The sequence below is a fragment of the Balaenoptera musculus genome, chromosome 19 (genome assembly GCF_009873245.2).
Source record: "Balaenoptera musculus isolate JJ_BM4_2016_0621 chromosome 19, mBalMus1.pri.v3, whole genome shotgun sequence".
NCBI classification, from domain to species: domain Eukaryota; kingdom Metazoa; phylum Chordata; class Mammalia; order Artiodactyla; family Balaenopteridae; genus Balaenoptera; species Balaenoptera musculus.
The window spans coordinates 6,277,704-6,302,309 of NC_045803.1; the positions used below are offsets into that span (position 1 = coordinate 6,277,704).

At 55.2% G+C, this 24,606-nt stretch overlaps 2 protein-coding genes across 4 annotated transcripts; both read left to right on the forward strand.

The window, feature by feature from the left end:
• The first annotated feature begins 112 nt into the window (after window positions 1-112).
• ETFB (electron transfer flavoprotein subunit beta) lies at window positions 113-12,473 on the forward strand. The gene is made up of 6 exons (XM_036833509.1): window positions 113-271; window positions 7,140-7,298; window positions 7,937-8,095; window positions 8,879-8,941; window positions 10,896-11,054; window positions 12,260-12,473. The coding sequence occupies exons 1-6, from the start codon at window positions 215-217 to the stop codon at window positions 12,428-12,430; spliced, it is 768 nt and encodes a 255-aa protein (XP_036689404.1). The 5' UTR covers window positions 113-214; the 3' UTR covers window positions 12,431-12,473.
• Window positions 12,474-14,490: 2,017 nt separating this feature from the next.
• VSIG10L (V-set and immunoglobulin domain containing 10 like) lies at window positions 14,491-24,304 on the forward strand. Of its 3 annotated transcripts, XM_036833394.1 has the most exons (10): window positions 14,494-15,145; window positions 15,227-16,063; window positions 16,475-16,768; window positions 16,927-17,211; window positions 18,057-18,311; window positions 18,747-19,025; window positions 19,439-19,735; window positions 22,236-22,349; window positions 22,573-22,727; window positions 23,226-24,304. In XM_036833394.1, the coding sequence occupies exons 1-10, from the start codon at window positions 14,914-14,916 to the stop codon at window positions 23,295-23,297; spliced, it is 2,820 nt and encodes a 939-aa protein (XP_036689289.1). In that variant the 5' UTR covers window positions 14,494-14,913; the 3' UTR covers window positions 23,298-24,304. The 3 variants fall into 3 exon arrangements, with proteins under 3 accessions (XP_036689287.1, XP_036689289.1, XP_036689290.1); XM_036833392.1 differs by having other exon boundaries at window positions 14,491-16,063; XM_036833395.1 differs by lacking the exon at window positions 22,573-22,727 and having other exon boundaries at window positions 14,495-16,063.
• The last annotated feature ends 302 nt before the right edge of the window (window positions 24,305-24,606 follow it).

Sequence of the window (24,606 nt, forward strand, 5' to 3'; positions counted from 1 at the left end):
CCAGGATCCTCTCCCCATTGGCCCGCATCCGCTTGCCGCACCGCCCTCCCTTCCGGCCTCCTGATTGGTCCTTTGTCGGGGCGGGGAGGCGGGCACCGCAGCGGTTGACTGGCTGGTGACGCGGGGCGCCGGCGCAGAGAAGGACAGGGGGCGGGGCGTCCGGACCGTGAGGCCGAGGGTGAGGACCGACCCGGCGGGTCGCCGCGGCGGGAAGATGGCGGAACTGCGCGCGCTTGTGGCTGTCAAGAGGGTCATCGACTTCGCCGTGAAGGTGACCGGGCCCCCCTCTCCCTCCTCCCTGAGCCCCGCGGCCGTATACTTCCGGGGTCAAGAGCGCACACTGTATGAGGGTCCTCTGGTACCTCTGATCTCTGCAGCTCTTCCCTCAAACGTCAAAGTCACACCTGAGGGCAAAGATCAAGAACTGAGAGGTTCTGACGCCCCTTCCCTCTTCATTCAAACCCAGCCCTTCTGGGTCATGACCCCGTTCCCCTTCCGCCAGTTCTGTACTCACTCTCTTGAGAATTGTCTGCAGGGCGAGTTACCTTCTCTATTTCTTACCTGCTGGAGGAGCCATGGTTCCTGTTTAACACACGCAGAAACTGAGGCACAGAGGGGTCACTCAGCTGGGAAGGGGCACAGCCGGGATTCCTATCCAGGTCCCTCTGACTCCTCATCCCATCTAGTGCTTTGCGCACAATCCAGGCTTTTCACCCACTCGGCTGCATTGCACACTCAATTGACTGTTCAGCACAGAAAAAGTGCCATCATGGAGGTCCTATGGGAACCCAGAAGCTATCACAGCCCCAGGGCAGGTGAGGAGACTCTAGCTGGGAAGGGAGAAGTGTGTTTGCTAGACATGAAAACCAGTCTGACAAGTTGGTGGTCTAGCTTACAACCTCCACGAGAGGGGTGGAGGGCAAGGTCTCTGAGGGCCTGACTTGTCCCCAGACAGAAGCTGGTCCAGACGGAGGTAAATCAGACACAGTCCCTCAAGCCACTTTGTCTCAACAGTTGGCCTAAACCAGACTGAAGGCAGTGACTTTCCATCCATGTATGTTCGCACCCCGCAATGCCCATCAGACTAGGAGTCCACCTCTGTGTCCCCAGCGTTGCCCAGTACAGGGCCTGGAGGCCTGACCCTAGCATGAAAACTTAAGCAGTCATTAACAACTCACATTTAGTGGGTCCTTATTATGCACTAGGCAGCGTTCTGGGTCCTTGATGGAGATGAACCTATTCAGTCCTTTCAATACCGTCTAGATTTTTTTTTTTTTGGCCATGCCACGTGCCTTGTGGGATCTTAGTTCCCCAGCTGGAGATTGAATCCGGGCCACGGCAGTGAAAGTGCAGAGTCTTAACCACTGGACCGCCAGGGAATTCCCCTGTTTAGATGTTATTAATCCTGTTGGACAGGTGAGGACACAGGTCTGTGGAGGTTCTGTTAGCTGCCGGATCACCCGGCTAGGTAACCGCAGTCAGGTCAAAACGCAGCCAAGTCCTGCTCTCACTCAACAGCCACTTGGCCTAATGACAGCTCTGGCAGCGTGTGGCAGGGGGGTTGCTTGTTTGGGGGACAAGCTCGTCTTGGAGTCCTGGGACCCGATTCTTCTGGTGTCCTTCCCACTCTGACTGTCCCTTTGGGCTCCCATAGCCTCCCTCTGCCCCAGCCCTGGGCCCTGGCCTGAGATGTCTGGGGTCATGTTTGTCTCCCCCGCCGGACAGGCTCACATTTGACTCAGCTCTGGGTCCCAGCGTTGCCCAGCCCAGGACCTGGCCCATGGGTGCCTCTGGTGTTCGTGCCGAATGGGGAAGTGTGAACTCGTTCTGACATGAGCTCCTGTACTTTTTCGCAGTGTTGGCAGGGCCTGCCCTTTCCACAGTGCCCCAGGGCATCTCCCTGGACGTGTCTGAAACGAGTGATTCAAACGCTGCTAACTACCTAATCACCAACCCGGGCACCACCCCAGCCCTCCTTCCCTCATCTCCCAGAGCCTGTCATTTCTCAGTCCCGTCCCCCACCACCCCGCCACCCTCTCCATCTCTCTGCCCTGCTCCCTCTTCTCCAGCAGTTCAGGCTTCATCTTCTTCTACCTGAACCCTCACCGCTGTCTCCTCCTGGTTCCCCAGTCTCTCCCCTCCAGTCTGTCCCCTCCCAGCCTGCGTGTGGGGGGCTTCCTGCCCCCAGGGCTGACCATGCCCCTCCCCTCCTCCTCATCCCGCCACTCCCAGCACCCTGAGGACAAAGTCCCCGCCCCTCCGCCGGGTGCTCGAGCCCCTTCGCGGTCCAGCGCTGGCCCCCTGGCCCTCCATCGCCCCTCTGTGCCTCCCAGCTGCTCATACTTTCCTGACAGACCCGACTGCTGCTTGCCTCGGGCCTCTGCCCCTGCTGTGCCTTCTGTCTGGGTGCCCTTCCAGCTCCCCCCTCCCACCTCTGCTTCTCACCCCTCCTTTGTCCTGCCTAACTCTGGTCCCACTGATTGTAATAGGGTGTAGGGATTCTCCGGCATCACCACGTCCAGGAAGCCCCCCCGCCCCACCGCCCCATCCCCTCAGGCTACCCTGATGTGTCCTTGGGCGCTCCTGCAGCCCCCTGGGCTTGCGTCTCAGCCCTTCCCACACTGGATGGAGATCCTGTTTGCCCAGTTGTCACCCCCTGCGCCCAGACTGGCAGCTCCTTTCGGGAGGGGGTGGTGGTGTGCAAGGTCTGACCCAGCATTGCTTCCTCACTGCCTTCCAGACTTTCCTCAAAAGTCACCTTGTCTGTGAGGCCTTCCATGGTCACCTGCTTGGCCTCTTTGTGCCTGAGTTGACCCATCTAGCAAATGAGGGTGGTGGTGGCAGTAACCAACCTCCTGGGCTGTCCAGACGGTTAAATGAGTTAACACCTATAAAGCCCTTGGAGGCTTGCCTGCCTGCCTGTTTCTGGCTCTTTCTTTCTTTCTTTCTTTCTTTCTTTTGGCAGCGCTGTGTGGCATGCGGCCAGCCAGGGGTTGAACCCACGCTCCTCCATCCCCCAGCACTAGAAGCACGGAGTCTTAACCACTGGACCACCAGGGAAGTCCCCTCTGGCTGTTTCTGTTGAGAGTTAATTTGTTACACCTTAGAGAGAAAGCCTGGAAGCTTCACTGAATCATCTCCCTCAATTTATAAAACATCATTATTAAAAAAAAAAAAAAAAAAAGACCGTCACTGATTTTTCAGGCCAACCATGGTTTCCCGACTTACGTAATTTAACTAAACAGTGTTTTTGAAGCTTGAAATCAACTCAGGCTTCAAAGGTCGTCCATGGAGAAGGTGAGCTGGCACGGGTCCCTGGTGCTGGAGAGCTCGCACCCCTTCCTCCTTGGGGGTCAGGAGTCTGGGGCTGAGAGTCCTGCCAGGGCCGGAGCAGGCTTGAGGCCCTCTCTTGGGCCCCCTGGCTTCCCGGTGAGGCCTTATACTGATGGACTGCTTTCCTATTTATAAAGGGGAAACTCCTATCTTGGATTTTATTTTTTTCATGAAAGACAGGGCTTTGGCCTGTTAGTTTCAATGCTGTTTAGTAAGTGTTTGATGAACGGACAGGTGCAGGTTTTAATGCATTACCCTTGTGAGCAAATTCTCATTCATTCATCCGACAGATATTTCCAGTGCATCCACCACGTGCCAGGCACCGTTCTAGGCCTTGGGGATACGGTCATGACCAAAATGCCCGTAAATCCCTGTCCTCGTGGAGTTGACGATCTGCTGGGGAAAAGACAGCTAATCAGTACAGCATATGTCATATGGCAGGTGTGCTCTAGAAAGAAACAGAGGAAGGGGGCGGGGAGAGTTAGGAGGGATGCAGTTTGAGGAAGATGACCAGGGAAGGAGGTGAGGGGTGGAGCCAGGGGCGTGTCTGGGAAATTCTGGGGAAATCCTGGGTGACATGCCCAGCCCAGGTTCCAGTGAAAAAAAAAAAAACATGGACTCAGCGCATGGTGTTTGCGCCGTGGCTTTTTCTGTAAAGTGCATTTATTAAGTTCTGGGGTTTGAGCCTTACTGTTGGTGCTAAGGTGACTTTTTCAAAATGAAGTGACAGTGATAGAAAGTGCGAGTTGTCCTTTTCCTCTTTCTCCTCCTCCTTTGAATGTTACCGGTCCCTGAGGTACAGCCAGACTGGGGGACCCCTGCCTGAATCCCACATTCCCATCTCAGTTCTGTCCGGTGGATGGGAGGAATCACCGCGTCCTTCAGCCCCAGAGAAACGGGTACAGGGAAATAGTCCCAGAGAGAGAGTCCCTGCTGTCTGCCCGTGTCTGCTCCGGCCAAGGAGAAGAAAGAGGGCAGGTCCCGAGCCAGATTATGCAGGCTCCCAAGCCAGGCTTCTCTGGAAGTCTCTCTCTCAGGCTACAGCCAAATTCAGCATCCTCGCCCGCTGTACTAACGTACCCACCAGAAACCCGGGAGTCCTGCTAGACTCTTCCCTGTCCTCCCCCAGCGCCCTGTCAGTTTCAGCCCCACAGACCTCTCCAGTTCATCCCCTTCCACGTGTGGATGGATCGTCCGAGCCACTGCCACGGCTGTCCGAACCACTGCCATCTCTTATTTCGGTGACCAACAGCTGCCCAGCTGTCTCCCCACTTCCGCTCTTGCCATCTTTCCAGTTTTCTACACCAAGAATCCAGAACGACCTTGTACAAACTTAAGTTGGATCCACTCACCTCTTTACCTTTCCTTGTTGTTCTTTGGACCAAGACCCAGCTCCCCGGCATGGCCTGCTGGGCCCTGCGCAGTTGAATTCGTTTCCTATTGCTGCTGTAACTAGTTACCATAAACTTAGTGGCTCACAGCAACACAGATTTATTCTCTTACAGTTCTGGAGGTCAGAAGTCTGAAATGAGTCTACTGGGCTAAGATCAAGATGTCAGCAGGGCTGCATGACTTCCGGAGGCTCAAGAAGAGAATCCGTTTCCTGGCCTTTTCCAGCTTCTGGAGGCCACCTGCGTGCCTTGGCTTGTGGCCCCTTCTTATGTCTTCGATCAACAGTCTAGCGTTTTCTCTCTTGGACCCTGACGCTCTCTCCCCTCCCTCTTTCACTTATAAGGACCCTTGTGATTACTTTGGGTCCACCTGGATAATCCAGGATAATCTCCCTCTCTCAAAATCCTAAACTTAATCACTTTTGCAAAGTCCCTTTTGCCATGTAGGTGACAGTCACAGGTTCCAGGGATTAGGATGTGGGCATCCTGAGGATCTGTTATTGTGCCTGTCACCCCGGTTCAGCCCCTGCCAGCTTCTCTGACAGCACGCTGTGTTCCCCTGGCCACACCAGCCTCCTGGGACTCCGCAAACCTCAGGGCTTTTGCACGTGCTCCTCCCCCACCCCCAGCACTGTCCCTCACACTTCACCTGCTCGATGCCAGTTCCTGTTTCAGGTTCAGCTCAAGTGCCACTGCCTCAGGGAAGCCTTCCCTGATAGCCTCCAACATCAGACTGGGTCGGGCCCCGATCGCGCTGTCTCACAGCTCCTGGACTCCCCTTCAGGAATTGTCAGGTGGTACAGCAGGGGACTTGAGTGCTTGGGGCGCAGAGCACTGCTGACTGGCCGTGTGACTTTGGGACAGGTGCTTCCGTTCGGAGCATCAGTTTCCTCGTCTGCCCACAGGGACAGCGACAGCTCCTGTTTCACGGGGCTGTTGCCAGGACTGATGAGTTAGGGTGCGTGTGATTGCTTAGAACGGGGCTCCTGTGAGATGCTCCTGCAGTGGCCAATACTGTCGTCCCTGTTTGCCACCAAGAGGATTGTAGTGGGAGGAACAGTGGGCCCCCCTGGGCTATGAAGTTCCTCATCCGTGGAACCTGTGACTGTTACCTTCTTTGGAGATAGGGTCTTTGCAGATGTGATGGAGTTAAGGATTTTTTTTTTTTTTTTTTTTTTTTTTTTGGCTGCACGGGGCGGGTTGCGGGATCTTAGTTCCCCAACCAGCGACCAAACCCAGGGCCCTGGCAGTGGAAGTGCGGAGTCCTAACTACTGGACCACCAGGGAAGTCCCGACTGAGTTAAGGATCTGGAGATGGGGAGGTTCTCCTGGATTCCCCAGGTGGGCCCTAAATGCCACCTCAAGAGTCCTTATAAGAGAGGAGTCGAGTTTTGACACACACTCACTCGGAGAAGGCCGCACGAAGACAGAGCACAGAGTTGAGGGTGAAGTGATGCCACCCCAAGCCAAGGAATGCTGGCAGCCCCTCCAAGTTGAAGAAGCCAAGGAATAGATTCTCCCCTTGAGCCTCCCGAGGGACCGCAGCCCTGCCGACACCTTGATTTCACAGCGAAACCTGTTTTGGCCTTCTGGCCTCCAGAACTGTGAGACGGTAAGCCACCAAGTTTGTGGTCATTTGTCACAGCAGCCTCGGGAAACTAACAGAAGCAGTAGTTAGTTGTTCCTGCCGTGCCCCCCTGTGCCAGACCAGGAGCTCCCGGGCCAGCAGACCTGTCTGCCTTGCACACGGTGGTGCCTAGGAATCCAGCGCAGGGCCAGTGTTCAGTGAAGACTCACCATGTGAGGAAAGGAATAGACGAGGTTTGCTTGCCCTTGACCTTAGCCTGTTTGGCAGAGAGAGGCTTTCAATGCTAGTGTTTTTCAGACTAGATCTTAACCATGTGTCGGTCAGGAAAACCATGTGGCAGGCTGGCATTTAAAAAAAAAGAACAGAAAATGTCAGGGTATGGTGTATAATGGAAGGGTTAGAATCGATCACCGAACCTTGCATTGCCTTGGTATTTATGTTTATGTATAAATGTATGTTGTGCATTTATAATACCCTTGGGGATATTGTAACATGTACCTCTCGCAGTGGGTTATGGTCAAGAAAAATTTGAGAAACACTCTTTCAGGCCCCAGGAACAGCCACAGAGTAGGACGAGCATGGCAGACGTCCCTGGTGCTCAGCGAATGTCTGAGTGAGGAGGTGACCTCCACCCGTCTGTGAATTCTCACCCTCTCTGTCCCTGGAGCTGTGGGACCCTGGACAAGGCCCTGCCCCTTTCCAGATCCCTGTGGTCCCCGTCCAGCCTGTGCGAGGCTTGGTGTCCCGGCCACCGCCACCCACCCCCCGACCCCTGCCTTCTCGCCCGCTTCCCCCTGACCCTGCCACCTCCCCTCCCGGCTGAGCAGATCCGGGTGAAGTCCGACAGGACGGGTGTGGTCACGGATGGCGTGAAGCACTCCATGAACCCCTTCTGCGAGATCGCCGTGGAGGAGGCCGTACGGCTCAAGGAGAAGAAACTGGTGAAGGAGGTCATTGCCGTCAGCTGCGGGCCTACCCAGTGCCAGGTGCTCGGGGGCCTGGGGAGGGGCTGGGACCCCAAGTCCCGGGTCTAAGGGAGGAGGGACTGGGGCCTGGACTCCTGGGTCTGAGGGCGGAGGGACTGGGGCCTGGACTCCTGGGTCTGAGGGAGGAGAGTTTGGGGGCCTGGACTCCCGGGTCTGAGGGAGGAGGGTTTGGGGGCCTGGACTCCTGGGTCTGAGGGCGGAGGGACTGGGGGCGGGGACTCCTGGGTCTGAGGGAGGAGGGACTGGGGGCGGGGACTCCTGGGTCTGAGGGAGGAGGGACTGGGGGCCTGGACTCCTGGGTCTGAGGGAGGAGGGGTTGGGGGCGGGACTCCTGGGTCTGAGGGAGGAGGGACTGGGGGCGGGAACTCCTGGGTCTGAGGGCGGAGGGACTGGGGGCCTGGATTCCTGGGTCTGAGGGAGGAGGGGCTGGGGGCGGGGACTCCTGGGTCTGAGGGAGGAGGGGTTGGGGGCGGGGACTCCTGGGTCTGAGGGAGGAGGGGTTGGGGGCGGGACTCCTGGGTCTGAGGGAGGAGGGGCTGGGGGCCTGGATCCTGGGTCTGAGGGCGGAGGGCTGGAGACCGGGCTCCTGGGTCCCCCTAGGGCTAGAAGCCAAGTCAAGCCCCTTCTCTCCTCCGCAGGAGACCATCCGCACCGCTCTGGCCATGGGTGCAGACCGAGGCATCCACGTGGAGGTGCCGGCTGCGGAGGCGGATCGCCTGGGTCCCCTGCAGGTGGCCCGGGTCCTGGCCAAGCTGGCAGAGAAGGAGAAGGTGGACCTGGTGCTGCTGGGCAAGCAGGTAGGTGACAGAATCGTGACTCAAACTGGCTGAAGCCAAAAAGCAAACTCATTAGGTTATGTAACAAGCTTCAGGCACAGCTTGATCCAGTCCCACGTGCTCTACACTCCTCTCCTCTGTCTTGGCTTCACTCTGTGTATCTCCAGGCTCACATCCCACCAGCCTAACAAACCCAAGAGAAAGATAAGAATCTCTTTCCCAAGGGCTCCAGCAAAGCTTCTAGAGCTGGCACTTCATTGGTCCAGCTGGAGTCATGTGCCCATCCCTGAACCAATCACTGGGGTCAGGGATAAAACGTTCTCATTGGCCCAGATGCCATTTCATCTAGTTCCCTAGTGTGACTGGCACAGGGTTTGGCTAGAGGGAGGCCTCTGGAATATTTAGACAGGGGGCAAAGATTTGGCATCTGGGATGCCAGGTGCCCTCATGTGCTCCTGGACAAGTGACTGCCTGTCTCGGGGCCCAAGTGAGGGGATGGGATCATTCTAGACCAGGAGTCAGCAAACTGTGGTCCATGGCCACCACGGATTTTATAAATAAAGTTTTATTGAGATGCTACTGCGTTTGTTTACATAGATACTTATTGTCTATGGCTGCTCGTGCAATTGACTATGGCTGCTCGTGCACTGTAGCAGCAGAGTTGAGTGATTGTGACAGAGACCTTATGATATTTACTACCTGGCCCATTAGGGAAAACATTTGCCAGCCTGCATTCTAGAGAAAGGCCCAAATGGTACGTGAGAAGCTCCGTCATTGTACAGTCTTCTCTCTTTCCCCACCCAGGCCATCGATGATGATTGTAACCAGACAGGGCAGATGACAGCCGGATTTCTGGACTGGCCACAGGTGAGGCCGGAGTGGGGAGCATCTGCTGAAGGCCAGACCTGGGGGCTCAGAACACAACCACCCCTGTCCTTGCCCTTCTGGAGGGAGGCAGGTGTAAAGCAGGACGGCCACTCCAGTGGGCAGGAAGGAGGGGCGCACAGCCAGGACACCAGGCCACATCTGGGCCTTCACATGCCGCTTCCCCAACCTGTTGCTCCTCAGCCACACCACTCAGCCCTGCCTCAGGGCCTTTGCACTGACTGTTTCCTCAGCCTGGAGCAGGGTTCTCTCAGATCTCCTCAGGGCTTTTCACTCCCCACCAGGTCTCTCCTCAGACATCGCCTCTTCGGAGAGGCCTGCCTTGCCCACTGTCTATGAAAGTACTCACGCCCCCTCCCCAATCCCACGTTTCCCATTCCAGTCCAATAGAAATGCAAGCGACATGAGTCATTTAAAGCTTTTCACAGCTACATTAAAAAAGTAAAAAAGGCCAAATTCATTTTAATCCTATATTATTTCACACAATATATCGATAATATTATTTCAACATGTCATCAATAGAAAAAATATTGAGCTGGGAATTCTCTGGCGGTCCAGTGGTTAAGACTCTGCTTTCACTACCGAGGGCCTGGGTTCACTCCTGGTTGGGGAACTAAGATCCCACAAGCCGCGCGGCGTGGCCGAAAAAGAAAAAAAGAAAAAAAAATATTGAGTTATTTTACATTCTTTTGGCTTTTGGTACGAGGTCATCGAAAACCAGTGTGTATTTTATATTTACAGCACATCTCAATTCACATGCTCAATTTCCATAAGAAATACTTAGATTCCTAATACTCATTGTTGAAAAAGTAGATTCACGCGTCCAACTTGTTCTAAACAGACTTAAACGTTTTCCAATAACTGCATCAAGTATCCTTTTTTAAATCAGCTTTATTGAGATAAAACTGACCTGTACAATAAACTGCACACATGTAAAGTGTACAGTTAGGTGAGCTTTGACACGTGTAACACCTATGAAACCATCACCACAATCATGATAATGGATCTTGCTTATTGGTTTTAAAATGTAAATTAATGAAATAAAATGAAAAATTCCGTCCCTCCCTCGATGGAACTAACCACATTTCGCGTGCTCAGAAGCCACATGTGGCCAGTGGCCACTGTGTATTTACTTGGTTACCGGTGGTCTTCACTGCAGGATAAATGCCCCCAAAAGCTGGGTCCTTGTCGGTTGTGTTCATGGTGCATCCCCAGAGCCGGGCTCATGGGACATTCCAACTAAGACCTGAAAGATTTGTCCAGTGAATAAGTGAACAGAGAGAGCAGGTTGGTTAGACAGAGAGGGTGTAGGTCACGTCAGGAAATGGTGGTTCAGGACCGAAGGGCAGAGGAGCCTTGGGCCAGAGGGTGGGTGCCGAGGGGGCCCCAGAGGATGTTTCGAGGATCAAGGTACACAGGAGGCTCTGTTGTTGGCTCAGCAGAGGGACCTCAAAGGGAGCTCCTGGGGACAGAAAGGTGTGTAAGTGAGACCATGACATGGAGCCTGGAACCAGGCTGGACACATTTTTGAGCCTCTCTCTGCCTCAGTTTTCCTCATCTGTAAAATGGGAATAATAGCACTTACCTCATAGAGTTCCTACGAGGATCTGATGACTTAATACAGTTGCTTAGAACAGTGCCCAAAACTCAATACATGTTCATTATCATTAAGGAAGGGAGATCCAACGGGCAGGTTCAGGACATTAGGACCTACACCCTGGGTCCCAGGAAAGACACCCTCCCCTGGATTTTGGAGTTCCCTTCTTGTGGCTTCCTCCTGTTTTTGAGCTTGATGTCTGTAGGTCACCTTGCGGGACTCTCCCACTTCTGTTCTCATTCACTGGCTCATCCGTGTGGCGTGCACTCAGCAGTGGCCTGCTCTGTGCCTGCCCTGGGTTAACCTCACCTGTGCTCCCGCAACGCTGTCCCTCCCCAGGGCACATTCGCCTCCCAGGTGACGATGGAAGGCGACAAGATGAAAGTGGAGCGGGAGATCGATGGGGGCCTGGAGACCCTGCGCCTGAAGCTGCCTGCCGTGGTGACCGCTGACCTGCGGCTCAACGAGCCCCGCTACGCCACGTTGCCCAACATCATGGTGAGTGCTTGGCAGATGGGCCACTGGGGGCCTGGGGACGGGTGAGTGCTGCAGGCCCAGTGCCTCCCTTGTGGTCAGGTCGGAGGAGAGAGGACCCAAGGGACGTCTCCTCCAAAGGAAGGGGTCACCCGGTCAGTTTGACTAACGGAGCGGGTTCACTGAATCATTTCTGCCAATAGTGAGAGTTCGGGGTTGGGGGGTGTGGCTGTTTTGGCGAACAGGGAGGGTTTGCTGGTTACCTCAGCCAATAGAAAGGCTTCACTGGACTCTAGGAAGGGTTCCTCTGTCATTCCAACCAATGGGAAAAGTTCATTGTATAATCTTAGCCAAATAAGGAGGATTCATTAAGTCATCTTGGTTTGTCAGGGAAGGTTCCCCCGGTAATCATTACCAAGAGGAAGGAATCATTTAGGCCATCATGGCTAACTAGGAAGAGTTCATGGGGTCTCTTGGCTAACAGGAAGAGTTCACTGTTCACCATGGCTCTAGAATGGGTTCATTGGGTCATCTCAGCCAATAGGAAGAGTTCAGTGTATCATCTCAGGCAATACGGAGGGTTTAGTGTGTCATCTCAGCCAATAGCGTTTAATGTGTCATCTCAGCCAATAGGGTGAGTTGTCATCTCAGCCGAAATGGAGAGTTCGGTGTGTCATCTCATCTGATAGGGGGCGTTCAGTATGTCATTTCATCCAACAAGGAGGGTTCATTGAGTCATCTCAGCCAATAGGTGAGTTCAAGTGAGTCATCTCAGCCAGTAGGAAGGTTTCAGCATGTCATCCTAGGCAATAGGGAGGGTTCAGTAGGTCATCTCATCTAATAGGGAGGGTTCAATGAGTCATCATCTCAGCCAACAGGGAGAGTACAGTTGGTCATCTTGGCCAAAAGTCTATTGAGTTATTATTGCCAGAAGGATGACTTTGCCAGTCCGTTCCAGCCAGTGAAGGACTTCCCACGGCGGTTGACTAAAGGCGGGCTCCCACGATAGGAGGGCTCCCCAGGGCATCCCAGCCAGCAGGGATGTAGCAGGAATTGTCCACAGCAGGTGTGGCCCTGTAAGAGGTCACGTGTGCCCTGGCCAGTGGGCAGGTCCAGAAGGGTTCAGCCAGTGGGAGTGGTTCTGCGGACGTGGCACCCATGGAAGGGGGCTGCAGGAGTGTGGGCAGGGGCTTGGGCAGCCCTGTGAACCGTGGGCCTCCCATGTGCAGAAAGCCAAGAAGAAGAAGATCGAGGTGATCAAGGCTGGGGACCTGGGTGTGGACCTGACCTCCAAGCTCTCCGTGATTAGCGTGGAAGACCCACCCCAGCGCACGGCCGGTGTCAAGGTGGAGACCACAGAGGACCTGGTGGCCAAGCTGAAGGAGATTGGGCGCATTTGAGCCCTTTCCCTGAAACCCGGCAATAAAACCATGACTCTTCTGACGTCTGTCTTTGTTAACTCATTCCCCAGAAACCCATTCTTTGATTCATTCAACAAACATTTACTTAAGTCTCCTGCGTGCCAGGTCCTGTGCTGGGTGACACTGGGGAACCAGGGGAGTCACATCTGGCCCCTGCCTGTGAGGAGCTTCCATGGTGAAGGGGGCACAGACAATGGGGCCAGGCTCTTGTTGAGACTTGGGACACGAGAGGGAATGAGGCCGGAAGGTCTGGTCCTGGTTGGGGAGACAGACAAGCAACAGACAATCAAAACCTAGTGTGAGGATGAAGAGCGGGGGCCTGGAGTCAGACATAGTGATTTTAGACCCTCACTGTCACACTTACCAGCTGTGAGATCTTGAGTGAGTTACTTCCCGTCTCTGATCTTCAGTTTCCTCATGTGGACGATCGAAATAGTAAGAGCTTGGTGTAGTGGTTGGGGGCCTAGGGTCTAGATCCCAAGGCCCTGGGTTCAGCTCCCAGCCTGGCCAGTCCCTGGCTCTGAGAGGACCTTTGGCAGGTTCCTATTCTCTGAGCCTGGGTTTCTTCCTCCATCAGGTGGAGTTAGTAATAATACCCATTTTCTGGTTGTCTGTCATGGCATGACAGACCTCTCCACAACTTGGTGGCTTAAGCCAAAAATCATTTATTTTGCTTGTAAATCTGAAATTTGGGCAGGGCTTGGCGAGGCAGCTTGCCTGTCCTCCATGTGGCGTCAGTCTGGGTGGCTCAAATGGCGTGTCTAAGATGCCTCGGTCATGTGCCTGGCAAGCTGGCTGGGGATGTTGACTTGAGCTGGCTGCTGGCCAGGGACCATGATTCCTCTCCACTGGGATGATTGAGCTTCCTCACATCATGGCGGCTGGGTCCCGAGCGGGAGCATTCTGTAATGCGGGAAGTGGAGTATGCCAGTCTCTCAAGGCCTAGACGCAGAAACTAGCACAGGGCCACTTGTGCTGTACTCTCTGGGTCTGACAGTCACAGAGCCTACCTAGATCCAAGGGAGGGCGAGATAGACCCTATTTCTTAGTAGGAGGAGGGTTGAATTTGTAGCCATTTTTAAGCTACAAAACCTGCCCCATGGGTTGTTGTTGTTTTTTTTTTTAATATCTATTTATTTATTGGCTGCGCCAGGTCTTAGTTGTGGCGTATGGGATCTAGTTCCCTGACCAGGGATCGAACCTGGGTCCCCTGCATTGGGGGCGCGGAGTCAACCACTGGACCACCAGCAAAGTCCTCCCATGGGGTTTTGAAGGGTCATTAATGTAGCATCTTCAGAACCCTAGCTGACATGCAGAAAATGTTACTCTGTATTATCACCACTACTAGCACGGGGTGGTAGGGAAGGCTTTCAGGAGGAGTGAGCAGCCTGACCTTTGTGGACCAAGCTCTTCCCTCTGGCTGTGCAACCTCCAGCAGTTCCCTTGATGTCTCTGAGCCATGGTATCCTTGTTTGTAAACACCCGGCTCATAGAGCATTTGGAAGTGTTCAGCCTGATAACGCCCAGGAAGAATTTCGCACAGTTCCTGGACCACAGTACATGGGTAATTATTATTTTGGTTCTTGATAAGGTGAGACTTGAAGGACAAGTTGTGGTTAAGCCAGGTTGGAAGGGGTGGGGGAGTGAGCCAGAGCTTTCAGGCAAAGGAAACTGTCCCGGCCAAGGCTGGGAGGGGAGAGATGGCCTAAGAACGGCAGGGTGTTCAAAGAGGAAGTGCTGGAGGGGGAAAGGAGGGGGTGGGTGTAGGCCATGCAGGGCCTGGAAGTTCTGATGAGGAACTCGGTTGTCTTCCAAGGCCAGGTGCTGGGGAGCCACAGGAGGGCTGTGAGGGATGGGGGGTGCCGCTCTGGGGGTAGAAAGACTCAAGGACCATCTGGGGGGGGCCACGGACTGGAGGGAGGAGGCTAGGCAAGCGGACAGAGGAAGTCAGGGCCTGTGCTGGGGTCTGGCTGGTAGAAAGAGGAAGGGATGGAGCAGAGAGATTGAGGGGGCAGGAGGGGTGGGATCCAGAGACTGACAGCAGTGAGGGGAAGGAAGAAGGGAGGAAGGCTCCCAGCATCCCTCTAGGTGGCAGAGCCGCACCGGAGATGGAGGATGCAGGAGGGTGGGGTTAGGGGGAAGACTCTTAAGTTTAGTGGGACACGGGGCATGTTAAGACCTGGGGGTTGAGGAGACACAGTGCTGGCTCTCAGGAGAGACAACTGGGTGGAAGATAGCCACTTGAGACTTGGCCCTGAGGGCAGCAGGGGACCGTGGAGAGCAGACGAGGAGCAGGATCGGACCTGCGGGCGGGTGGGGGCGTGCTCTCCTCCAGGAAGTCTTCCTGACTTCACCTCCCCACCCCCCTCCACAAGTTTGTTACTAAGTTTCCAGCTGGGACTCCAGTCTCACCGTCTGCCCCCAGGGGCTGGGGAGTGCAGAGGTTACGCTGGGCCTAGCTGATGAGGACAAGTGGGGCAGGGTGTGGGTGGCTCAGCCATAATATCTGGGCGGGGGATCCTGCCACCTCCCCCTGGATCTGGCTTCCTTCTCCGCCCAGGAAGCTATCAGTCCTGTTGGACTCGTCTAGCCCGGGAGGAATGGGTGCAGGCCCTGGGTCTTGCCCCAGTATCCTCGTGGGTGCAGCTGGCACCATGGACACCTCGCGGGCTCTGCTGCTCTTCCTGTTCCTGGGTAAGCCCCCCTACTCAGCCCCTTGCCCACCACTTCCCTTCTCTGCAGCCCAGCAACTCCCTCCCCTCCTTTCCTCTGCAGCCTCGGGAGTAAGAGTCCTCGCCGTCAAAGCCTCTTCTGGAATTCAGAGAACCAATCTCTCCTCGGACTCGGAAAGCTCTTCCCAGGGCCCGGGTTTGAAAGTTCCCTCCATCAAACCCCCCAGCTGGAAATTTCCAGATCAGTCTCCAGGTTCAAAAGCCTCTGCTGATATCCCTCATTCTGAATGGTCTCCTGAGGTGCTGAATTTGAAGGATGTGCCCGGGTCCTTCCGGTCCAGTGTTTCTGCTGAGAGCAAAAATCGGAACCTGGACCCCTTCTCCGGAATCCCTGGCTCCCAAGTATTTCCTCGTACCTCGGGTTCTCAAGTTCCTGCCCCAAACCCGGAGCCTTCCTCCTCTGTTAAGACCCCAGCTTCCAAAAGTCAAGTCCCCAATACTACCGTCTCTGTGGAGGCCCCAGTTTCAAAACTCTCCCCTCAGGATCAGGATCTTAAATCCTCTGCCTGGAGCCTGGACTCCAAAGTTACCTCAGAGGCCTGCTCGGGGCCAAGCTTGCCCCCGCAAATGGGGGGCCCTCTGGCGGTGCTGGTGGGGACCACAATCCAACTCCCTCTGGCTCCAGTTCCTGGCCTTGGTCCCCCTTCCCCTCTGCTGGTTTGGCGCCAAGGTTCCAAGGTGCTGGTAGCTGGGAGTCTGGGGCCAGGGGCCCCGCTCATCAGCCTGGACCCCACGTACGGAGACCGCCTACGATTTGACGAGACCCGAGGGAGTCTGGAACTCTCCTCTGCCCAGCTAGAGGATGCTGGGCTCTACACAGCTGAGGTCATCCAGGCCGGGGTCTCCCGGCAGATTTGGGAGTTCGTGGTGCGTGTATATGGTAAGTGGGCCCTGAGGTCCCGAGGGCTGGCTGCAGGGGCTGCTGTGGGCAGGTTACTGAGGATGTGTTTCCTGCCCCAGAGGAAGGGGTTCCTAGACAGGGGAGAGGGACTTCTGGGCTGGAGGGAGGGAGAAGAGGAGCTGGGGGTCAAGACGGGTGCTTGAGGGAAATTGGACCTGGGGACCAAAACTCCTGGGAGCCCGGACTCCCGAGTCCCAGAGAGGAGAGAGCTGGGTACTCGGACTCGGGTCTGTGAGAAGAAGAGGACTCTTGGGGCTAAGAGGAGGGCTAAGAGAGGGCCTCGGCTGGGGCGAAATCCTGGGTGTAAGAGGTGGAGGGGGCTGGGGCTCCCTGGGCCTAAGGGACGAGGGGGCTGAGAACCGAGTCCTGAGTCCGTTCCCCCTCTCCCAGAGCCCGTGTCCAAGCTGTCGGTGAAGCCTGAGGTCCCGGAGACCGAGGAGGGGGCGGCGGAGCTCCGGCTGCGCTGTGTTGGGTGGAGGCCGGGTCGCGGGGAGCTGAGCTGGACCCGGGACGGACGCGTCCTGGGGTCAGCGGACCCTGCGGGAGTGGAGCCACTCCGGATCCGCGTAGAGGGCGACGAGCTGCTCATCGCGCGCCCTACGCGCAGCGACCAGGCCCGGTACACCTGCCGCGTCCACAGCCCCTTCGGCCACACGGAGGCCGCGACCAACGTCAGTGTTTTCTGTGAGTGCGGGGGTGCCTCCGGTCGGGGACAGGGATCTGAGGGCTCAGGCTCCTGGAGTCCCTGGGGAGGAGAGGGCTGGCGGTCCAGTCTCCGGAAATCCTGGAGGAGCCCCAGTTGACCCCGACTCTCGCGGTTCCGACCCCCTTCCTCCGCCTAGACGGCCCGGATCTGCCGGTCATCACTGTCTCCTCGGACCGCGACGCCGACCCCTCCCTCTTTGTCACCGCGGGCAGCAACGTGACCCTGCGCTGCACCGCCGCCTCGCGGCCACCGGCCGACATCGCATGGAGCCTGGCCGACCCGGCCGAGGCCGCGGTGCCCGCCGGCCCGCGCCTCCTGCTGCCCGCGGTCCGGCCCGGCCACGGCGGCGCCTACGCCTGTCTCGCAGCGAACCCTCGCACCGGCTACCGCCGCCGCTCGCTGCTCAAACTCACGGTGGCGGGTGAGGGCGGCGGGGTGGGATGGAGGGGCGGGGTCAGCAAGGAAGGGCGGACGTGCCCGGGAGAAGGGGCGGAACCGGCAAGGGGCTGGGATACCCGGGGGGGATGGGCGGGGGGGAAAAAGCGTGGTGGGGCGTGGCCGGCAGGGAGGGGCGGAGATCCCCGTAGAAGGAACGGGGGGATGCACAAGAGAAGGGGAGGAGCAAGGATGGCCAGGAGAGGGGGCGGGGCCAGCACTGAGAGGGCGGGGCTTCCTCGGGATGAAGGCGTCTCATCAAATTAAGCAGCGGACTTCAACGGCAGAGTAGGAGACAGAAAGGAAAGGGACTAAGTTGCTTGGGCCAGTAAGTGGGATCAGCAAGAGAGAGAAGTTACCTGGGAAAGGGGGCAGAGTCACGAGAGAAAGGGGTGGAATCATTCTAGAAAGGGGCAGAGTCGTCTTAGAAAGGGGGCAGGGTCCACTAGGAAGGGCAGGGATGTCAAGAAAAGGGGAGGGTTCAGTAGGAAGAGGCTACTCGCGGAGTAATCAAAGAGGGGGGGCCAAAGTAACCTGGTGGAAGGGGTGGAGCTAGAAAAAAGGGTCGGGGTTACGTTTGGAAGGACAGGTATCAGTGTGGGAAGATGAAGTTTCCTTCGGAAAGGGGGACAGTCAGTGGGGCTGCGACTGCCCACCTAGCCCAGGAGTTGCCGGGGAAAGGGAGCGGGGTCTGTAAGAGAACGGGGCGGGGTCAGTGCCTACAGGGCGGGCCCAGGTGAAGAAGGGGTGGAGTGAACGCGCGAGAGGCGGGGCTAGAGGGGAACTGGGAGAGAACTGACTGACCCCTTGATCTCTCCCTCCCCTCCACAGATCTGCCCCCCGGGTCCCCACAGTGCTCAGTCGAAGGGGGTCCTGGGGATCGCTTCCTCCGCTTCCGCTGCTCGTGGCCCGGCGGGTTCCCTGCCGCCTCCCTGCAGTTCCAGGGTCTCCCCAAAGGCGTCCAGGCGGGACCGGTGTCCTCTGTGCTCCTGGAGGCTGTCCCCGCCCAGCCCCGGCTCAGCGGCGTCCCCGTCACCTGCCTTGCTCGCCACCTGATGACCACGCGCACCTGCACTGTCACCCCGGGTGAGAGCCTGTGGGACTTCTTTCCTGTTTTCCGAGGAGGAGGGGCTATTTCTTTCCTCCTTTAGAACTTGAGAAAAGGGGACTTCCTAACTACAGGAAGAGAGATTTCCTCTATCTGTAACCCTACAGAAGGTATGAGGTTTTCCCTATACCTCAAGGAGGGGCGGGGCCAAAATTTCTTTCCTGGACCCAGGAAGAGGACTGACACTTTCCCACGTGTTCAGAGCAATACATGGTTGAGAATAATATGAGTTTCCCAGGCCAGGACCTGGCCTGTCTTACGTACTTCCTAAGTCCTTGTTAAGGAAATCAGATGAATGAATGAGGGAGTGATTGAAAGGGCAGATCTTCTTCTTTTGGCTAAGGTGCCCTATTAGATTCACCAAAGGGCACAGGACTTGTTCTCTTTCTTGATTGGGTTTCTTCCACCTGCAGAGGCCCCTCGAGAGGTGCTGTTGCATCCGATGGTCGAGGAGACACAGTCAGGGAAGGCGGAAGTGGCGCTGCAGGCCTCTGGCTGTCTCCCACCTTCTCGAGCATCTTGGGCCCGGGAAGGGCGGCCCCTGGCCTCCGGAGACCAGGGACGCCTGCGGCCTAGCCAGGATGGGCAGAGGCTCCTCATCGGCAACTTCAGCCTGGACTGGGACCTGGGAAATTACTCCGTGCTGTGCAGTGGGGCGCTGGGTGCTGGGGGCGACGAGATCACCCTCACTGGTGAGCCCCATCCTTTCCCAGAACCCAGGTCCTCCAGCCCTCTCTTCTCTCAAACCCAGGAGACTGGGATTCCAGCCTGTTCCTCCCTCAGACCAAGGAGTCCAGGCCCCCAGTTCCCTCCTCCCTTGGACACAGATATCTTGGTCCCCGGCCTCTGCCGACCCCAGACCCTAGAACTCCCACCCCCAGATCCCTGACCCGTCAGGGAATCCTAGACCCCAGTCACTTTTTCCATTAAACCCTCAGACCCAAGAGTTTGGGCCCCCAGTCCCTTCCTTTCTTAGACCCAGGAGTTGGGGTCTCCAGACCCTCTGCCCCTGGGACCTAGGAGTCCAGGCCCGTGGCCCTCTTTCCTCTCCCTGCTAGGACCCATGAATCCAACCCCCACCTTGATTCCACCCCCACCCCCTCAGGACCTTCTATCTCCTCATGGAGGCTGCAGAGAACCCGGGATGCAGCAGTGCTGACTTGGGATGTGGAGCGAGGGGCCCTGATCAGCAGTTTCCAGATCCAGGCACAGGTAGAGAACCCTGACCTGAGCAAAGCCACCGCGTCCGAGGACTGGATCTCCCTGCTCACCCTCGGACCTCGGGATCGCTCAGCTGTGGTGCCCCTCCTTCCTCAGAAGCCTCGGGCCTGGGTCTTTCGTATCCTGCCCACTCTGGGGCACCAGCCAGGGACCCCATCCCAAAGCCAGGTCTACCGCACCGGTGAGTGAGAGCTGCTGGGCTTCCAGCTGGGCTGAGAAGCCCTTCTCCTGGGCTTCCTCCTGTCAGTCTGTTTTGTTGGATCTTCCTTCTTTCTCTGTGTTAGTTTCCTGGGCTTGCTGTAAGAAGGTACCATGAACTGTGTGGCTGGAAACAACAGAAATGTATTCTCTCCTAACTCTGGAGGCCAGGATTCTGAAATCGGGGTGTCTGCAGGGCCATGCTTTCTCCGAGACTCTGCATAGACCCCTTGCTTGCCTCTTTCTAGCTTCTGACGGTGACGGTCAATCCTTGGCGCCACTCCAACCTCTGCCCTCAGCTTCTCACAGCCTCCTCCTCCTCCCTGTGTGTGCCTCTGTCTTCTTCCTCTTCTTCTTTTTTTTTTATAAATTTATTTATTTACTTGTTTTTATTTTTGGCCATATTGGGTCTTCATTGCGGTGCGCGGGCTTCTCATTGCGGTGGCTTCTCTTGTTGCGGAGCACGGGCTCTAGGCGCGAGGGCTTCAGTAGTTGTGGCGCACGGGCTTAGTTGCTCCGTGGCATGTGGGATCTTCCTGGCCCAGGGCTTGAACCCGTGTTCCCTGCATTGGCAGGCGGATTCTTAACCACTGTGCCACTAGGGAAGCCCTGCCTCTGTCTTCTTGTAAGGACACAAGTCATATCAGATTAGGGCCCACCCTCATGATCTCATCTCGACTTGATTGGTTGAATTGTGTCTCCCCCCCAAAGATACAGTAGTCCCCTTTTATCCTCGGTTTTGATTTCTGAGGTTTCAGTTACCAGGGGTCAACCGTGGTCTGAAAATATTAAATGGAAAATTTCAGAAATAGGCGATTCATAAGTTGTAAATTGTGTGCCTGAGTAGCGTGATGAAATCTCACGCTGGCCCCTCCATCCCACCAGGGATGTGAATCACACCTTTGTCCGGAGTATTCTGCCTGTTACTTTGAAACTGTCTCAGTTATCAGTTCAACCGTCATGCTGTGTCAGTGCTTGGGTTCAGGTAACCCTTATTTTAGTAATGGCCCCAAAGCGCAAGAGTAGTGATGCTGGAAAAAGCATAGAATACATAGGGTTTTGCACTATCCGTGGTTTCAGGCATCCACTGAGGGTCTTGGAATGTATCCCCTGAAGATAAGGGCAGGGGGAACTACTGTATACTGACGTCCTGACCCTCAGTACCTGTGAATGTGACCTTCTTTGGAAAAGAAGTCTCTGCATATTATCTTGACTTGATCACATCTGCAAAGACTCTATTTCCAAAGAAGGTCACATTCACAGGTACTGAGGGTTAGGATATCACTGTGTCTTTTTTGGGGACACACAATTCAACCAGCAACACTCCCCACCTTCTAAGTATTGGATGTGTCAGTCCTCAGCCCTCTTCTCCACCTATATTTCTCCCCAGTGTGGCCTGTCCACTCTCATCACCTTAAATATCATTAATACTCAGATGACTCTCAAATGTCTGATCTCCAGCCCAGACCTCTGAACTCCAGACTTGAAAAGCCACCTCCCTACTTGACATCTTCACTTTGGATGTCCAGCTGGCATTTCAGACTTTACATGTCCAAAATAGATCTCTTGAGGTTTTTTTCTCCCCAACTACACCCTCCCCCCCAGCCCCCACCAACTCTCCAGTCTTCCCATCCTGGGACATGGCACCACCCACGTGCTGACGTCACCTCCAACATCCCAAATACCAGCAGGGTCCCATCACTTCCTTCTGAAATGCTTTCCCAATCCATCCACTTCTTTGCATTACACTCTGGTCAGACACCACCATCCTCTCTTGCCTGGGCTGCAGCAGCCGTTTACCTGGTCTCTATACGCCCCCTCTTGCCCTCTTACAATCCATTCTCCAGGTAGAAGCCGAAGTTATGCAAATCCGATCACGTTGTTGCTGCCTTGCTTAAAAGCCTTTCATGCCTAGCCTCTGGCCCCTGTTAATCCCTCTAACTTCATCCTTTACCTCTTCCACCTTCATTCCGTGTCCGCCACCCACAGTTTTCATTGAACGCAGAAAACTCTTTCCTACGTCTGAGTCTTTGCATGTTCTGTTCCCTCTGCTTGGAACACCCTTCCCCCTGTTTAGCATGCCCGGCTCCTTATTCCCCAGGTCTCTGCTCAAATGTTCCTCAAGGACCTTCCTTCACCAACTTTTCTAAATGTCACCTCCCCTTCCATTATTTCTATCATAGCCCATTTATTTTTTCTTCTGAGCACAATCTGAAATTATGTTATTTATTTGCACATTCGTTTCTGATTTCCCTCCTAAAATTAATCCTCACGGTAGCAGGTATGTTGGTTTGCTCACCAATGGAGCTTCACCACCTGGCAGAATGCCAGGCACACCACATTCACTCAGGAAATGTTAAATGAATTGAGAGTGCTGGGGTCCCAGATTCCTGGGTTCTGAGGGGGGCTGGGGCAGGGGCTCAGGAAACAGGTCCGGATTTGGCTCCTGCTCCCCTTATCCGCCTTCTCTTGGTCTCTTCCAGGCCCCACCTTGGGCCCTGGGGCCATCGCTGGCATCGTCCTGGGCTCCCTACTGGGCCTGGCGCTCCTGGCAGCACTTCTCATCCTGTGCATCTGCTATCTGTGCCACTTTCAAGGTGAGTGAGTGACCAACTGGTAGGTTCCCTACAGAGAGTCCCATTGCTTCAGGCTCTGAACCAATCAGCAGCAGTTACCTCATCCAGCCTGCCTTCCTACCTCCGTATCAGCCAATCAGAGTAAGGCTCCACCTCTCAGCCCAGCTTCCCTTGCCATTGACTGGGTGGGCATGTCAGAGCAGCCAATCAACTGTTTCTATTTCTCTTCCTGTCCCTTTCCCAGGAGAGACTCCTAACAAAAAGAAGCATCCTCCCAGGTTGACCCCTGTATTCTCCCTACCGAAAAGGAAGTTTCAGAGCGAGACCCCAGAGCAGACCCCACAGCCTCTGCCCCTCAGCGTTCCACTGGAGGACCCTAGCCCGACCAGGCCCCACCCAGTGAGTGTGGGTGCCCCAGTGTCCTGGAATGGAGGTGGAACTTTTTGTGTTTTAGTCAGGCAGAGGAGATGGTTTGAATTCTCTTCCTCCAGCTTTTCTTATTGGTTTACAAAGTTGGTAGATTTTCCCTGTCTTTTTTTTTTTTTTTTAATATATAAAAGTTGAACGGGACTTCCCATCCAATTTTTATATATATTAAAAGAAGTGCGAAATTCCAATTCCCCCCCAAATGAAGGAAAACACCTTCATTCTTCTCCATAAAAATTGGCAAAACTTCCATTTTCTCTCCGAAGTGGGATAGAACGTCTTCTTCCCCATAAAATTCAGGTTGTTGCATGTCTTATCTCTCCCAAGGGGGGCTAGACATTTTTTCCTCCTTGCAAATGGAGGGAACTCAGCTAATTTCGGAATGGTGCGAGCTAGCTCTAGAAAAGGGTGAGTTATGTCACATCCAGGGTAACCCCTGAAGTTGTCCCCCATCCCTCCTTTCTCTTTCAGGCCACTGATCCCAGGACAGTCAACTTTTCACATGGGGTCCCCAAGACTGTTCGGGCAGCCACGCAGGTGTGACCAGGGCTTGTGGCCTGCTCTGCACAGGACTTTCGGGACGGGACTTCCTGTTTCACCCCAGCAGCAGTAGGGGACCTCCTGTCCTGCTGTGATTGAAGGATGGACCCATAAAGTGGGACTTCCTGTCTCCCTCTCTCAGCGCAGAAGACTCGCCTTGTATTTGTGCAACTAAGGAGATGGGACTCCTGGGCTAGGAGAGACTCCTGTTGACCTAACAGTGTGGCTTGCACAACTTTCAAGCAGTCGAGGATCTGTGGCCGACTGGCAGGGCTTGCTGTGCTGCCCCGAGCTGGAGGGGGCGCCCTGCCTCCATCTCTGGAAAGGTCTTCCTATATCAACGTTTGCCTGCTTCAGGCCACGCTCCATCCAGCTCCCAGAGTCTTCATCTTAGATCAGATCGCGTTCCTCTTCTCTTTAAGCCCTTCTGTGGCTGCTCGTTACCCTTCAGATATTGTCCAGACTCCCTCCTCAGCGTGACCTTCAAAGTCTTGTGGTTTGGCCTCTGTCACAGCCTCTCTGACCTTCCCTTCCAGAAATTTCACCCCTGCTTCTCTCCACCATACTTAAGTTTGCCTCCAGGCCTTTGCTCCCAGAGTGTACTGTGCCTGCAGCAGCATTCTTTGCTCTATGTCATTCATTTTTCAAGCGTAAAGGTAACCGTTACCATCTTAGAGGACCCTTCTCTAACCCGTGACCCTAACATGCCTCAGTCGTGGGTTAGGTCCCAGAGGCCCTGAGCCTCCTACTCCTCGTACTTAGATACATAACTGTTTGCTTAGCCTCCGACCCCCTCTTAACTGGGAGCTCCACGAGGGTAGAGACCGTGTCATTATCCTGAGCACTTAACACAGAGTTTGGTACACCGCAGGCCATCCATATTTGTTGACTGATCAAATATTTGGGGCCAGTGAAGGCCTGGGCTTGCTGCTACCATCCCCAGCAGGATGCCTTCCTCTTCCTCCTGGGTTTCTCATTGGAAATTTAAGGAGTGCATCCATGAAGATTCTTTTGGCTGTAAGTCACAAAATAAATGATGGCAAGAGATGGAGGTAGGTGGTTTCAGGCTGGCTCAGCAACTTAGTGACACCATCAAGTACCTGGGCTCTTCGTGTCCTTCTACTCTGCCACCCTCAGTGGGTCAGCATAGTGTCTCACGTAGCAAGATGGTTGCTGCAGCTCACATCTTCACACAACTGTATCTGACGACAAAAGGAAGGGAGCAGGGTTCCTCTCCTCTCATGAGTGGGGGAAAAAATTTCCTGGAAGCCTAACAGTAAACTTCCCTTATGTCTCATTGAACAAAAACTGG